Source organism: Gymnoscopelus braueri, assembly GCF_963280865.1.
Source record: "Gymnoscopelus braueri genome assembly, chromosome: 17".
Classification (NCBI taxonomy): Eukaryota; Metazoa; Chordata; class Actinopteri; order Myctophiformes; family Myctophidae; genus Gymnoscopelus; species Gymnoscopelus braueri.
The window spans coordinates 21,884,683-21,902,242 of record NC_137617.1 but is presented as its reverse complement, the minus strand read 5'-3'; the positions used below and the strand labels follow the sequence as shown (position 1 = coordinate 21,902,242).

At 42.0% G+C, this 17,560-nt stretch overlaps 2 protein-coding genes across 5 annotated transcripts in view; one reads left to right on the top strand and one right to left on the bottom strand.

Annotated features, from left to right (window-relative positions):
• Window positions 1-17,560, bottom strand: part of LOC308104573 (arf-GAP with dual PH domain-containing protein 1-like) — a 296,968-nt gene that overhangs the window by 154,613 nt on the left and 124,795 nt on the right. The window lies entirely within an intron of this gene.
• Window positions 1-17,560, top strand: part of mrtfab (myocardin related transcription factor Ab) — a 57,320-nt gene that overhangs the window by 11,939 nt on the left and 27,821 nt on the right. Inside the window, exon 1 of one of the 4 annotated variants that reach the window (XM_080456376.1) lies at window positions 16,510-17,099. The exons of 2 other annotated variants lie outside the window; for them this stretch is intronic. In XM_080456376.1, the coding sequence (XP_080312502.1) occupies window positions 16,961-17,099 (139 nt within the window). In that variant the 5' untranslated portion in view covers window positions 16,510-16,960. Of the gene's footprint in view, window positions 1-16,509; window positions 17,100-17,560 lie in introns of those variants that run through there. One more of the 4 variants, XM_080456378.1, reaches the window with a different exon arrangement.

Below are 17,560 nucleotides of genomic sequence, written 5' to 3'. Positions count from 1 at the left end.
GGAAAAATAACAACCGTGCTTCCCCTTTCACTGCCACAGCAGTATATATTCATCATCATCATAATCATCATCATCATTATTATCTGTCCTGCTATCGAGCCAAGAATCCGGAAAGAGATGAAAGAACACACTTTGACTGGTATGTGCTTCATCTAGCAGTTTTAGCATAGCTTGCAACTGGTGCAAAAAGGAAAATAACTTCTGCAGGAATGGAGGTAACCACCGTAACCAGAAGTTCTGAAAAAGCATTCTCATGACACAAAAACTCTTGAGTTACTCTAGTTAGTTAGCCAATTACCCAGTTTACTGTCTACAACTGTGTCTCCGTTCTGATTTTGTGGTATCCACTGACTGACAGTTGTACTAGCTAGATGGGCGGTGTTGATGTATAGGGCTCTTCTGAAAGTAGCCACCACTCCCTGAGGGCCCACAGGCTTGGACTTGGGGTGGGGTCAGGGACTCAGATAGGGCTGAAAGTGTCTGGCTGACTGGCTGCAGAGGGACGGAGGGAGTGACAGGGAATGTTGTCTGGTCTTGCTGAAGCTGCTATAGATTCACAGCAATTGTGTCGGTCAGAACAGATTGTTCCAGAATAGACAAACATGCAAAGTATGCCTTCTGAGACCCTTTGGGGGAGGGATTTTAACCGGCTGTGGATGGGTACCAACAACCGGTGCCAATTGAGTACTGATTTATGATTGGCCATAACTAGAATACCAATAAGCTCCTGGACAAACAGTTCTGCTATCGGTATTTGACAGTCCAGTGATTACAAAAAAGTGTTTCACAAACATAGGCTTTATTAGGGAGCCCCGCTCGGGTAACAGCCACCGGGGTATATTTGAAGACCAATTTTTTATAAGTTACTATTTCAAATATTCCACTACGACACAGACCTATACATACATGCATGCATGCATGCATCCATGTACACGTATGTGTGTCTTAGCTTGAGTTGGGCTTATGACTGTTGAATGATTTATATACTTGGATACATGTATTTGCCTATTAATTCTTTTTATATATGTATAAGAAATAGGCTATGTTTTGGCTATAATGGGCAATCGTTTAGATAAGTGGCTCCCAAACGTTTTAGCTTGAGATCCAAAAGAGAAATTAGACGTTTGCCAGAACCCAAACTAGTGAAAATAGCAGATCTACATGCTCACAGTCACAACGCGTAGCTTCGGACTGCGTTGTGAGCTTATTGTTGATCTGCTATTTTCACTTCTTAATTATTATTTTTTGTATTCATGGAAAGTATTTGATTTTTGGATTTGATTATGAAATACTTTTGAAAAGTGTTGGAATTGTTTTTAATTGAAAAGTAAAATCTTGGGAAATAAGGTATATATTTTTTTAAATATAGGAAGTGGAAAAAAAGGGAATATTTACCGTACTCGCCGACCCACAGACATCTGTCCCGACCCACTTTGGGATGGTCTGGGAATGCAGAGGTTAAAACTAGGGTGCGTTTGATTGATTAAAAATGTTATTAGGCAAAATGTAAAACAACACAGTTACATTTATAATACTTTTTGTCTATAATCTGCCTATGGCCTGGCCAATGGAATCACATACGCCTGCAGGCCTATAGGACTGATTCCTACCACAACTTTGTCCTTTATACCTTGATAAACATTCCAAGGAGAGTATACCTTGATAAACATTCCAAGGAGAGTAGAATACCCACTGTTCTGCCTCTTTAAGAGGATTCTGCCTGGGGCTATCTTAGGTGTCTGGGCCATCCAGGCCTGTCACAATTTCACAAAGAGAGAGACTTGCCACCATTGTGATTTCTGTCCAGTTTATATCCACTCTTGTTAATGTTTTGTGCCCATTTATGCAGCAGAGCAGTTCTCTGTGCTAAAAGCCATTTGTACAGTTGCAGTAAATTAATGGCCACTGTAATCTCATTTACTATCTGAAACATAAGAGTGATATTGCTGCCATGCATGTTGTGTAAAACTATATATCATAAGGTCATATTTTCATAGAAAAAGATTATATTGATGACACATCAGTCTACCATGACACATCAGTCTAGCATGTCTAGCTTATATAATAGCATTGTAGACTGTTCCCCTCCATATGCATTTATCATGCATTTAAGTTGCTTTACTACTGCGGACAAAATCCTCCTTTAATGTTGCACAGTTGAATCAATTCGGCGTGTCGGAGCAATACCAAAAAAGATCCTGTCTCAACCAATTACCAGATCGTTCCTTGTATCTTCAGACAGCTGAGAACTCGATTGTATTTAAACAATCCAAAAAAGAACTAAATTCTGCAGTGGCTAAATATGTGGATGTCTAGCCCATGCTAGCCATAGCCTTATAGCCCTATAGCAGTAAGTGTGTGTGGTTGGCGGCAATGTTATGCAACTATATGGAAGGCTGCCAACAGCACAAGCCCCGGTACACACACTCAGCAGGCAGAGGAGGGGGAAGATGGAGGGAATGAGATGTAGAGATTTATAGACAGGGGAGAGAGAGCGAGAGACGGACGGACGGGCGGATGGGGGGGTTCTACAACAGTCCAAACACAGCTGGGGCAAAGCCGATGCTCTGTCCCTAAACAGCTTTGCCAGAGCAAAAGCTGTAGATTCATCCATTCTCTGCCGCTCCCCTCCTCTTCTTTCAACAATTTCTGATTTTTTTCCTTTTTCCTGGCTCTCTCCCTATTATTACTCCTTATTAACTCTTTATATGAGTGCCTTCTTAAACAGTTTAAAATAGATCACTAATGTGGTCGATACAGGGAACAGCCAGCGTTCGACTATCCCGCACCCACCATTACAGTTGCATAACAAAATGTGCGCTTTTCTAAACAACTGGGAGACGAGATGCTGTAGGATTTCGAGTGAACCCAAACAGCTTTTGCGCCCTCTTCTATTCTATCATAAACACACTGGCATAAGTGTACATGGCCACGGTTAAACACATTTATGTAACTGGCAAAGAGCCTTGGGAAAGGCTTCCATTATTTATGTGTCCTGTACACGCACCCATTGGCTATGTATGAATCACCAGGCAATGGATGCCGATGCACGCATGGACTCACAGAATAGAACACACACACAGACTGTGTGTGTTCTGTGTGTCTGACAACTCACACAAAGAGTTTCATAATTCAATGTTAATTTTTGGAACAGACACAAGAAGCCTTCCAGCATTACAGTGCTACCTGACAGCACATTATTTCAACAATTAACACACGCACGCGCACGCACACACACACACACCCCTGACTTTGATTTGCAAGCCAATAAAGTTCTATGGATGATAATGAGAAGTGACTGGAGTCAAACAAGATATATAGCCTAAAGCTAGGCAAAATGTCAGCATTTCGATAAGGTCTGCTCTGTGCAGCACCTACAAGCCCACTCATGTTGCCTTCTTGTCAAAATGTGCACATTGGTATCATACCACACACTTGGGGCCACCTAAGTGCACATGGAAAAAAGGGTTTGCCAGGATTTTGTTGTGTACTGTGGGGGGATCCTGCCATTCAACATGGATTTATTTTTCCTCCCCCTCTTTCTCTACTTTATTTTCCTTGTATTTCTCCCTCAGGGATCAGGAATTGTGATTCTGGGCTCACAGGAATATTTAGTTACATCTGTTGACAGGGGTATTATGGTCTACTCTGACCTCTGCAATCCTCACTAGCGATTGTGCTTGTAATATAGGAATTGAAACATACTTCATATAGTTGCACTCAGCTTATGTCACTCAGGATAAGCGTCTAGGGGTCTATCTTTATAGACCCCTAGTATACTGTAGAGCTATAGTAGTCTAGGAGAATCTGCTAGTGTTGCATGTACGGAATTATACAAACAGCTTGAGTGTTCATTCAAATGACCAGAGAGCAGAGGCTAAATGTCAGCAAGGAACCGAACTTGTAAAATGCATAAAACTCCATGACCCCAGTCACCCCACATGTATATGTCTCTGTAAGTATGAATAATGGAAGAGTCATTAGGCATTGAGTCACAGGGTTAGGAGTCTGAGCCATGTACTAATCACTAGTTGATAGATGTAGAGGTAGTTTACGGTGAGCTGACGGTACTCTTGTATTTTGTTACGACTCAGGCTCTGAACTATGTGACAAGGCTAGAAATCAGTTTTGAAGACATCAGCAGGGTACAAACTGGATGGCTTCGCTTCCCACGATGGCAGCCACTAACCGCTGTGTGCTCACACAAAGTCGCATACACATTCGCAAATACACAGATCCATGCACATGATAAAGCACACACTAGCAAAACAGGAAATGGCATTGATAACAGTAAATGGTACATACTGTAATAACTGTTTGGGACTTGGAAGATTCAAGTGACAAGCCTTATTTCCTTGTATAGCTCAGTATACCAGGCTCGGCTCCTATCATATCAGTTTATGACTCACTGCCAGTACACAGCTGTCTGTGTGCAGGCTTCCCCACCACAGTAAAAAAATGTTGGTCATTTATTGGGAAAACAGATACGTAAACCATGATATGCTGCGACCAGCTTTCGTTTCACACTTGAAAATGTTGTACAGACCTCACAAAGTGACTTATATTATCGATGCCATGGTATTGGTCCGACATCCCATTGTTCCAAATGAAAGTACCATTGGCTCACATTATAAATTAACCCTTACCTCACACTAACTATTGGGACTATTAGGACGTCGGAATGATCGGCCACCGGACAAATGGGCAGCCCACTGTGGTTGCAGCTTAAATAACATGATCCCTGTGTGTTCTGCATCCACTTTATTCTGTCCAATCTTTTTGAATGGCCCCGTTACTTATCTTCGTTTGCTTTCAAAGAAGTTGAAGAACATACCAACGTACAGGTTGTGTTGTTACTGCCTGTCACACAATTTAGGGTGAGCAAACCAGTGGTAAGTAGTGTTAGACGTTGCCTTTGGGGGTTCATCTCCCATCATAAATGTCTGATATTCAGAAAACCTGACGGTAGACTCTCATCCCAGAACCTCAAATAATCTGTTAAATTTGCTAGCGTCTTATCTCCGAGTCAAAGAGATAGCGTTGTGAAAACATAGATATCGTTCAGGTGTGTCCCACAGAGGGAGGGAAGGACGCTTCACTATCAGTGTTGCATGCCACCCGCCCGCACAACAAGTGAGAGTGACTGACTTTTGGTGGTAGAGGCAGTTTACTGATTGAGAACAGAGATGGGGGAATCTCTCTGACTGCTTTTGCTTGTTTGACTGCAGCCTTTAGCTTAACTACGTTCACCCCGACATCCCATTCCCAACCCTTTTTTTTCCTTTTCTTTTCTTTTTTAAATATCAGATCCACAAGCTCACAATTGTGAAGTGTTGTGAGCTTGTAAATCAGCTCAGTGTACTCTGTGTCTTTAGGATGAGACCACCATTTCAGCTGTTGTATATGTTCAAATGTATGAACACTGTCTGACCCTGATTGTGCGATTGAATTCTTCCACTTCTCAGTTTAAAGTGTAGATCAAATGCAAGCAATGGCCTGCCCATTTTGGCTGCCTAGAGTAAACAAGAAGGAACCACTTAGAATCTAAACTCTAATAGAATCTGGATAGGAGAGTGGATGGGTTAGTGGGTTGGATGCTTTGTAAAGCCACAAAGAACTTCTTCAAGGAGAACATTGTGGTTAAATAACTTGTGGTTAAGTAATTAGATCCTTTATTTTCTTTTTCTTTTTTACCTATTTGGCATTGCTGCTGCCATTTGAAGTGTGAAAGAACCAGTTTTGTCCGTCTAAAAACGGGTTGGTTCAGTCCTCCACCACATGTGTGGGAAACTTTGTCCCCTTTTCCCAGACACACAAATCCTCTGTCTCAACTTTACACTTTATTCACTCACACTTGTAATAAAGATATAAGCACCACTGCTTGCTGCACCTTGTGCGTCATCTGCAAGAGGATTTTTTGGGGTGATGGGGTGGGTGTAAATAAATGATGCAAGCATTTCCCAAGGCTTTTTGCTAGTAAGAAAAACATAAACGTGTTTAACCATGTCCATGCCTGCTTTTCATCATTGGCCTGCTAACTAGTTGGCTCAAAGATGTGAATGTTTTGTTTTGCATTGACTCGTGCTCTCTCTCTCTCTCTCTCTCTAAGCAACTGAGGGCTTCTGTCTGCCGTGTGTTAGGAAACTTTGTCCCATGCTCCTGTCATGCACAAGTTCTCTCTCAACTGTATGCTCTTTCTCTGTCTATCTGTGTCTCCCTCTCTCTCTCTCTTGCACGCACGCACGCACACTCACCCTCTCTTCAACTCTTAGTGCTTTGTGCATTTACATTGTTGTCATTCAGCTGATGCCCCAGACGGTATAGTCTACTATTGAGCTGCATGATTGAAGCCTGAATTATAATCCATCAACTTGCCAGAAATAACCGATTTCCAAGTGGAAAACATGACAGTGCATCATTGTTGAACTGAAAAGCATTTTTTTTTCACTTGAAAATGTATTAGTTTCAGTGAGCAACATTGTTCTACAACAAAGTACATATAAAGCTTTTACACTAAGAGAGTTACTCAAGAGCATGTTGACGGGGCTTGCATCTGCAGCAGGGGTTGATCTCAGGGCGATTCCAGCTGTCTAGTATGCACACAACTTAAGGCTGTCTGTCTGACTACTGTAGTACTGAATGGCAAGCGCTTGTAAAGGCAACTCCGCACCAAACAGACTCGTCCAGACTATTGCAGACTACTCCAGACTGCAACAGACTGGTATTCGGTTGGCAAAAGTTGCCATTTAAGTCTGTCAGCCGACTGGCCATTCATGTGCTAATTTGACTTTTAGCGTGCCAGCGTTGCCAGGTCTGCTTATTATAAGCGACTTTGGGCTTGTTTCCCTGCAAAGCCACTTAGGGATGTTCCCAGCGTTTTTTCTTCACTGACGTGCAGTGGTGTAAAGTAACTAGTACATTTACTCAAGTACTGTACTTAAGTACAATTTTGAGGTACTTTTACTTTACTGGAGTATTTCCAATTGTCTATACTTGTACTCCACAACAATTATTTGAAATGTTTAGTTACTAGTTACTTTGCAGATATAAATCATTATGAAACATACATTAACCACTTTAGCCCTATTTTATACCTATAAGCTATTTGAAAATAGCAGATCTACAAGCTCACAACGTGTTGCGATGCACGCGTTCTGAGCTTGTAGATCTGCTATTTTCAAACATTTTTGTACTTTTACTTTTGGTACTTTAAGTACATTTTTATACCAATACTTTAGTACTTTTACTCAAGTAAATGTTGAATTCCGGACTTTTACTTGTAACAGACTCAGAGTACATCTATTGCATTCAAGCCTGGAATTTCGTCATTTTAGGGGCAAGGCCACTTGGCCTTTTGGTGTTGTAATTTTTTGGAGGGCACAAAGGCCCTGCCCGGCCTTCCTGCCAGGGCAGGAAGGCCATCCAAAAAAATAATAAATATTTTTAAGTCCAAAAATGATTTTTAAGTCCACGGAAATAATGCATTTAACTTGAAGGTTAAGGATGATTGTATTTTAATATATTATAAGAATAGTATAACTATCTGTGAAATATTACCCATTTATTTCACAAAATAATGTGTTGGCAAATGACCAATATTTAGTTATATAGGTCTCAATATGTCACATTCAGCCCTGGACTTCACTGACTGAAGTAGGGGTCACATTAATCACATTAGATTCACAGAATGTATTTTACCCACAAGTTATTTTCATTCAAATGAAATGTGAATGAACTTGCACTAATAATGACTTTAGTTGATTTTTCACTCTTTAAAATATAGTATTTCTTAATTATTAATAATTACAGCTTGTAGATTGGCTATTTTCACGATTTTAAATGTTTTTTAAATAATAATAAAAAAGGAACATACAAGATTTCCACCCGACAGCCATAATATATAGCCAATATATGGTTCTGTATCAGTATATGAGTCCGTTTTTGCAGATTTCATTCTAATTGGCTACTATGCCTGAATATGAATTTCATGAGCCTGGGTAGGTCACCCTGGCTTGGCGGAGATATGCCCTGTAGCACACTCCGCACAGCAGCAGCAGCAGCAGGTGAAAGCAATTCACTTAATTGCTCGTTCTCTCTCTCCCTCTTTCCGTCTCCTCAATCTCTCGCTCGCTCTTTCTCTCTCAATCTTTCACTCTCCCTCTGTCTCTCCCTCTCTCTTTCTTTCCTTCTCTCTCTGCCGCTTTTTACCTCCCTCTTTCTCCCTCCCTCCGTTTCTCTCTCCGTCTCTCTCCCTTTCTTTCTCCCTCCCGCTTTCTCCGTTCCTCTCTCTCCCTCGCTCCTGGTATCTCCCTCTCTCTCACCCACTTTCTCCCACCCTCTTTGTCTCTGTCTTCCTCCCCTCTCTCTTTCTCTTTCTCTCCCCTCTCTCCCTTCCTCTCTCTCTTTCCCTCTCTCTCTCTCTTTCTCCCCCCTCTTTCTCTCCCCCTCTCCCTCACGAGAAACAGTGAATGTAGGTTTTCTTAGACATGGTCGCTTGTTTCTCTCACATAATCTGGCAACACCGACAGCCCTCTGTTGTCACTGCCACTGCTCTGCCAGTCGGCTAAAAAGCTGAACATGTTCGGTCGGCTCTGGGTCGGCCGAAAAGGTCCCGACGGACCCCCCGACGGACCCCTAACCGACTGGCCGACGCTTCCCGAAGCCAATTCGGCCCAAAATCGGGCCGATTTGGATTGGTCTGGAGCCAGCTTTAAAAAGAAGGGAAACCTATGTTTTGTTTTTATCTGTGTGTGTGCGGCAAGCCATGCGTTGTAGGATTAAATGGCAAGCAGCCGTATTTGAGAAAGGAAATTTAGGAAAGCCTATGGAAGTGGGGTAGGAGGCTAGGGGGTTCATCAAAAAGCAAATGATCTCAGATGTTCAGTTATGTAACACTCTTATGCTTTCTCCCCCTCTGAAAAAGTTATTCACCACTGTACCTCACTCCCATCTCTCTCTCTCTCGTTGTTCCTCCCACAATCCGTACAGTACAGGTTCATATTACCAGATCCTAACAGCTGCCAGATTTAAACTCTCCTCCTCCCTGGGTCTGCTTCCTATAGATGATGTAGTCAAGGCAAGATTCAACCCTTTTCATACATGAGGAAACTCTGTTCTCAAATTTATTTTAATGCCAAGGACCCCCAAAATAATATGTATTTGGCCGCGGACCCCATCATAAAATATGATGTGCCAGAGACACGATTTGTTTTATTACTCTACTTTTCAAAATGATTTTGAATATAGCAGATCTTCAATAGAAGATCGTCTACTTTCAAATACCTGACGTATATAGGGTTAAAGTTGTTAAAGGGATGATGAAGGGGACCTAGACCCCACTTTGAGAACCACTGCTATACAAGACATGTGGTACAAAAAACGGTTTCACACAAAATGATTTTTTACAGATAAAGACAATATGTCCTTCTCCTCTAGAGAGGTAAATGCTGAAAAAAAAAGACTGAGTAAAGAGGCAAGAGTGTTATGAATTTAACTATGTATTTTAAAAATCATTCTAAATCAAGTGGAAGACGTTGTCCACTCCACAACTATAATGACAATGGCGAATTATATCATTGCGATCACTTTCAAAGTGATTTTATGAAACCCTGACAGCCAATCAATCATCTGAATTTACGTGCCGTTACGTCCAACACGTTACGTACTACTGTTTACAGAATGACATCGTTCATCAGCGTGAATGCTCATATAGTTATCATTCCTGGTGTGGACAGCCCTTTAGAGAGGTTTAAGCTTAGGCTAAAGGTTCAGGCTGGACTTGTAGTAATGAGGGTCAATGTTAGGTGTAGGTAAGCCAAAGGAAGGGCCTAATACAAATGTGTATATTGTCGCTGTCGGTCGGGTGGAAACCATGCTTAAAACGTATTTTGTCTATTGGACTAAATCTTTTAGGGAAACTCAATGACATTTTCTTGTCTTCCATGAATGATGCTGGATTTAGTGGTTAATAATGAGGTAACTTCAGGTGTATAAGCCATACCCTGGGTTTCAGGGTTTACAAGTCGGTCCTTAGCTGCTTACGTCACCCCGGTAGCATGTTGCACGCAACAGATCAACGTATAGTACCATCTACCGACCAATCAGTTCTCTTTCGGTTACTATGGAGCTTGATGTGCGGATCACTGCAAAACCCTTTGGCTTACAGCAAACGGGCTACTATAGAATATTAAATGGAGGGAGTCACGTCGGTCAACTTCTTGAGCTGTGCTGCAAGCAATGTATAAGCCATTTCATTGTGCTTTTATATACCCATATCGTCCTACAAGCAGAGATTGATTGAAGCATAAACACAGTGTGTAGCCTACTTTTAGCCTACTTAAGATAATTATTAAATAAATAATAGCAAAGTGCGCTCTGTGTGTGTGAGAGAGAGAGAAAGGGATGCAGAGCGTGATGACTTCACTACTCATCATTCCACGTACAACACTTAATCATTCATCTAATTAAGTTTAATAATGGGATTCATTTTGTATAAAAGGCAAGCAACCTTTATGTTAGCGATCGTACAGACTATGCTGCCCTGAACGAATACAATTGTTTTGGGTGACCTACCCCTTTAAACGGACCAAAACGTCCTGGTGTAATTGTGAACGGCATCTAGTCACAAGCTCTAACACCATTCATTGGTTAACCACTTTCAACCTGACATACCTATTTTGGACATGTCATTATAGGCAAAATTGCAGCGTGTTGCGAGCTGGTACATTGGCCTTTTCACAGTTTTTTAAAATAGAAGATGGGGCTTAAGTGGTTAAATATTTCTAAAACCCTCAGAGAGACAGAGTCCAATAACATTGATCTAAAGTATAGATATGAGGTTTCCAAGCCGACAGTGACAGTATGTGTATAGTAAAATGTGGAGTGTTGATTTAACTTAATAAAACTGCATTTGGCTGTGTGTGGGGGCATGTGCGTGTGTCCGTGCAACACTGCTGATTATTGTGTTACTGATGTTAAACGTGGGTCTAAACAGCTACACCTCGTGATTAAGCCCAGACACTTTAACACTTAACCCCCAGTTTTTATGGGGAAGTGAAGTGCAGACTCGATGTTTGCCTCATTTTGAAATGGTCTTTTCCAAAATCAGGGTGTTCTTGCAGTGTTCCTGTGCTCCTCTGTTTGAATAGCTCTTCCACCCTTTCAGGATGACTTAAGGATGACCATTACTGAAAATGGAAATTCACCACGATAAAAATATCTATTTTGAGCGTTTTTACAGCTAAAAAAAAATTGTTTTATGCCAACATTGCTCCATTAACACAGTGTGTAAAATATGAACTTAACAACTACACTAAGTGTGCAACATTTCGAACTTATTTTGGTGGGCTCAGCTTCCCGTAGCACACAGTGTGAGCAGTTGCAGGCAGGCAGGGTCTATTAAGACGTAAGAAATCACCACCACATATCTCACACCATCACACAAACATCTGTTGCTAAGATGAGGCTGAAAGCGAGGCTTGATGGCTCAATATAGTGCTATAAAAAGAAAACTTTCAATGAAAAACAGAACTGTACTGAATAGAAGCTATAGTTTCACATGCAAATTAGTGGGGAACTGCACTTAAGGCCTTTGCAGACAGGGTGCGATTTTTCTCACGTAAAAAACTAACAATATCATTTTTTAAAAGAACACATGGTTCTCAATGACCTCATGCACACCGGCTACGAATTTACCGTGCGACGAGGCGATGTGTTTTTTCCCCAATCGAACCCAGTTCGATTCGTGCGTCTTTTCGCATGCGGTAAAAACTGATTGACTAATCGCACCTGGTCTGCAAAGGCCTTTAGGCTGTCTCGATAGGCTGGCTTACTAGCAAAAGGTCATGGTTCAAACCCCTCCCCAAGCCAATGTATCCATCAACCTGCATCCTGACTTGAGTATCTTTGAGCAAGGCACCTTTTGCCTGAGTAAGGTTCATTGTTTGATTTATTTTCGATTTTCATCAAACATTAAAGCACTGACCAGATCCGTGTGGATTATGGTAATTGATTTTAGGTTGACTTGATGTTGACTTCCGAGGAAGTGGTGAAGAAACACATCGAGTCAAAGTGACAGGCCTACAGAAATTGTGTAATTCTGGTACATTCCACAGCCTACTGGGGCCAGGAAGCAGGAACCTTCTGTTTTCACTGCTGGAATGTTAATGGTGGGCTAGTGCAGCATATAGTGTTGGGCTCTGGTCTGTTTGCCCCTGGTTGGGGTCGGGCGGTCTGTAAATCTAATGGTAAACACACGGTGTGCAAAGGCTCTTTGTGCTAGGGAGATGTGAATGTGAGCAGGTTGGGTGTTGTATGTGATTGCTGCTTTTGTATTGGGGTAGATGTGGATTTGTGGATGTTTTATTTTTCAGGGAGGCTTTTTTGTGTTAGCATTTACCAATCTGATACTGGAGTGATAAGCTTTTTTGTTAGCATTTTCTAATCTGCTACTGAAGAGAGACGTCCTGTTTTTCAACTTTTTTCTTTTCTTTTCCCCCCATGTTTTGGGGAGCTTTTGGAATTTGCTTTTTGTTGAAAGGTCAGGGTGATTGTTTTTGTCAGTCATGTCAGAAGGAAGAAATGGACTGTGTTAATGGTCATGATGGCCGAATAACCAGGAAAATGAACACCACCCACCAGATATGCTGCTAAGTTTTTGATTTGGTCCGTCCACTCTCCCAGCCCACTGATTTGAACTACTGATGAAAGAAAACCACTTAGGAAAGTTAAAATCACCAAAGAAGAGTGGACAGTTAGGAAAAGGTGTTAAATTATGTCGTTCTTCACAGAATGCTAAATGTACAGATTTAATACAGAAGTTTGATTTGTTGCTATCTCCTCTCCAACGAGAGACGGGGAGAACTCTGGTCTCTACCCAGTAACCCAGCTGGGTAGAGACCAGGTCATGGTGAACCGGGAAAGACTAAACTAAGAATTAACACATTGAGTGCCAGGGTTTTTTAAAAACAGGGTACAGTCAGTGCCTGGATTTTTAACCATTTTTGAACCTTTTTCAAGTAGTCACAAAATATTTTCAGTGATCACCGTCCTCACGGTGGTCCCCTCATTACTCGTACAATCGGGGGAAAAAAAAATCAAAAACATTAGGTAATCCGTTCCATAGTTGCAGCCAGTTGAAAATAGTCGAAAATAGTCAAAAATACATAATAAAAAAAATAAGTACACAGGAGCCGAGATACAGGCTTTTGAAGTCATAAGTTAACCAGGAAGTGGATTGGAGTCTAAATCTTAGAAAAATGATATCTCCTGGTGCTGTGAAGGAAAAAAAAACTTCACCGTCCGGACCGTTTTTGGCACTCCTCGTTTGGATTATGAAAAACGGTCCGGACCGTTTTTGGCACTCAATGTGTTAAGAGGAGTTTTCCATGCATCCACAGGATGTCTTTAACTCATTCTCCCAGATAGACCTCTATACAAATACTACATCCTGTCTGCTGTTGCCATAATATTCTTCCCAGAAATGTTTTGTTCAAGGGAGGAAATGAAGTCACAGGATAAGCCATTCAAGGCAAAATAATGTTCTATAGTATTAGTATATATGATTGAAGGTATGAATAAATATATAGTAATCATTTTTCTTTCTCTTTTACCTAACATACTACCTTGTCACACCCTCATTCATGTTTATCTGTAGGTTATGTATTTGATTGTTTAACCCATTATTATTGTCAGGTTATTTATATAGGCTCCAAATTGCTGGCTGCACATGGTGAAACAGGTGAAGCAGTTCATGACAGGAGAGAGGAGATATGGCTGAGACTGGATCATCTCATTAGGGGATGTCTAAAGCCTAATTTATACTTTGTCAGACACCGATGTTGGATCACAATTTTTTTTTACGAGAAATGCCCTGCATCACGTTTTGATCCCTGTCTGGGCTCTCTGCTCCATACACGACAGATGTAGACACAGAAACCCAGACAGGACAAACACACATGCTTACAAGCACACCAGACAATGACTCATAACAACAGGTGGACTTTGACTCAATGCCACTCATAATACATTGTTATTGTTTGTCCAAGGTGTTGCTATTTCCTCAAGGGACGTTCATGTGGCTGACACCTGATAGAATACAACAGTACAGTGTGATGTCATAGTGCCAGGAAGCATTCTAAGTTCTAACAATCAATATTGGCCAGTATTGGTACTCTGAGCAATTTAAAAAATATAACAGTCAGCAGTGATGTCATACCATTCCAGGCAGCATTCTGAGTTGTAACAATCAATACTGGTGCTTGATTTAATATACTTACACCTATTAAATGGCACAGTGAGTGATGAAGTCATAATGCCAGGCAGTGATATGAGTTCTTATGGTTGGTACTCTGAAATCTTTACTGGTCTACTCTGTTTGTTTGTGAAGCTTAAGGGGCCGTGTCCACAGAGACATTTTTTGAAGCTGCAAATGCTTGTCCTCCATGCTTTTCTACGGTAAAGATGTGCTAGGAGCACTCCTGTTCTCCGTGCCACACATCGCGTTTCAGTGCTCTCTGCATCCTGCATTTTTTGGGCGGGCGCCCTGGGTGCCTCAAGTAGAAAATAGTTCAACTTCTGGAGAGGAGTACCACTCATCAAGGTCACTTTCCTCCGTTTCCTGTGCAGAGGGTGGTTGGAGTGACACCCCCACAAACGGCAAACAATTGAGTGGAGGTGTCTCGCTCAGTGTCACGCGTGGCACTCTCGACATGATATCCAAAGTGCTCCACTGCTCAAAAAACAATATCTGTGGATACTCACCCTCAGTCAATCTAGCCTCAAAAGTCGAGACTAAATGTTGTGCTAAACTAGAGACTGGTGGCAATTTCAATTTGTTCGTTGTTGAAAATGTTTAAATAATTCTAACAACTCAACTGTCTTACCTACAGCTGTTGTTCTAATCTAGACTTATTGAAATGGAAAGATTCTACAGTAGTGGAAACTACAATGGCAAATGCCTGCATTAAACATGGCAAGTTGTGCAGCACTAATAACCAGGAGGAGACAGCTGTAATATCATAATGCCAGGCAGTGTTACAAGATCTAATGGTCTGTGTCAGTACCCAGGGCTTCTGTTTTATTAATAGGATCATTTCTCCCTATAGCTCTATAGTGGAATGCATTGTATGAAAAGCATGCACAGGCTTTTGCGTCATGGCTCATGAAACATTGATTTAGCCCAAAGAAATAGGCCCTGAAGTACTTGTGAAGTGAAGTGTGTGTCCGTTCTGTATCCGTGTTTTTGTGTGTGAGACCCTCTGTGTGTGTGTGTGTGGGGGGGTGGGTGGGTGCATACCTTACCCTAAGCCTATGATATGTGTGCATATGTGAGTAACCCTACCCAGGGGTTGCACAGGTGATATGGAGCTGAATATAGCCTTCTTATGGCCAGCTGGCCTTACTATTTAAAAACACGGAGAGTAGGAAGGGAGGGCTGGTGGGGCAAGGGATGGAGTTCACCATCAGCATTCTGCAAGAGCCAGATAGTTGGTTTGGCTGGAGGTCTGAGGCAAGCTGGTCTCATTGAGGATTGGGATGCGTTTCAGTAATGATGTCTGTGTATCCTTTAAGGCTTTGACAACTCATGTCCCACCCCTTCTGACACAACCAGTATAATTGTGTACAGTGGGAGCTTTGTCTTGTGCTAGGACTCTTGAATTGTTAAGTTTGTTTCAAATGGGAAATAAAGTTGCTACAAAGCATACAACACAATACATGCTTGAAATGGGCAAAATGTACTTCATATAAATTAACTTGTATAAACAATATGACATGCCTCAAATGACCCAAGAATGAGTCCCTCTGTTGCAGTTGAGGAGAACGTACAAGGTTGGCTTAAGTGCTTATTTATCCTACGTGCCTTAAACCTTAGCAGATTTTTTTTGCATTATTTTAGGTGCATGTAGAAGTTTCCTTTTTTTCCGGAGCCGACTCCTGTATTCAAGGGCAATCCTATCAGAATGACAAACGCTCTACGGCCAAGGCAACGGGGTTGTGATTAAATGACAATCAATCCCTCGGAAGGTCAATGAACGAGACGCATCGAAGGATCAGACATACCAAGCGGGCCGCACCACTATGGGCGAAGGTCAGCCTGAGCCATCAACCCTTTTCGATATCCTGTCTCAAATCCGCTCATGAACCTTGCAGTCACTTAAAATTGTTAACTTATGTATTTTCTCAATCATGCGAACCAGATTGTCTTGTTTACCATCAGGCTTGGGGGTGGGAGGAGGAAGAGGTAGGTATTTGACAGCCCCCACCTCCCTCAGATTGTGATGGTGAATGAATGGCAACAGCTGAGCAGGAGAACTCTTGCATGCCGACTAGGCGCGTGTGTGTGTGTGTGTGTGTGTGTGTGTGTGTGTGTGTGTGTGTGTGTGTCAGGGGGAGCTGAAACCAGAGCTCTCACTGCCTGTCTGTGTTGAGCTCACTGCTGTCCTTGCTTCCTCTGCTACTGCCCTCTTTTTCATTTTCCTCTCTCGCACGCCTCATCTTGTTCCTTTTGTCATCCTGGGAAATTTAGTCCATTACTCGGACACCTTAGTGGAAAAACTGGATTCTGACTATGCAGGTCTTTTAACTGCAGGAGAAGAAGGGAATACACAGAAAGGGAGAGACACGGCAGTCAGCGGGATCGACCACTGCAAAAGCAGACCAGGAAGGAGGAGGGAGGAAAGACGTTGTGTACAGTAGAGAATGTCTCTCCTTCTTATGTGGTTTGATTTGGAAATTATTTCACTCCTATGAGGCACAGGAGTCAGCTGGGCAGTCAATCAATTTCTGTCCTCTCCTTCAAAAGAGAGGAGGACACCTAATTTGCTGGGCAGCCGACTTGCTTCACCAAACAACTGCCAACATTTTAGCCCTGTGTCCTTGACTGAATCCTCTTCTATTAAAGTCTTGGGAGGAAAGGGGATTTTGGATTACAAGTCCAATGTTTACCGGCTAATTCATCACAATGCTGGACACTAATCACTGCCTGTCCTTTGAGCCAGAGTCCCCGCTGGGCCTGGACTCTCCACCAATGGGGGACGACATGGACAAGCTGGACACCAGGACAGACCATGACAGGGACGTCTATCACAGTCTCATTGAAGGTGGGACCTCAGGTCTGCGCACGCTCATTGGAGATGCAGGGATATGAATACGTTTTGTGTTTGTGGTCATCAGGATCACCTCATGTCAGTAGTTTATAGGTTCATATAAATAGCGTCTGCGGTACTGTACTAAAGCTGAGTGATTGGCTTTATTGGTTTGTCAAGGCAATTTTACTCTTTGCTTCACAGATCAGTAGTCAACATAGTTAGCCCACTTTTAACTTCAAACATGCAGAATTAATGCTGCACTTTTGTTACATCTAAGAGAGGAATTGTTTAGAAACATCACTTTTCAACTGTTTCAGCTGTTAAAATACACTAGTTTGGTTCTAGTGTACAACTGTCAGAAATAACTGATCTGCTGTACTAAATGTAGGCTAGATGGGCGATAAACAAGACTTCTCTGCCTCCCGCTGTATGTGGAACATCTCCCTAGATGTGGGGCAGATGAGAGAACTACA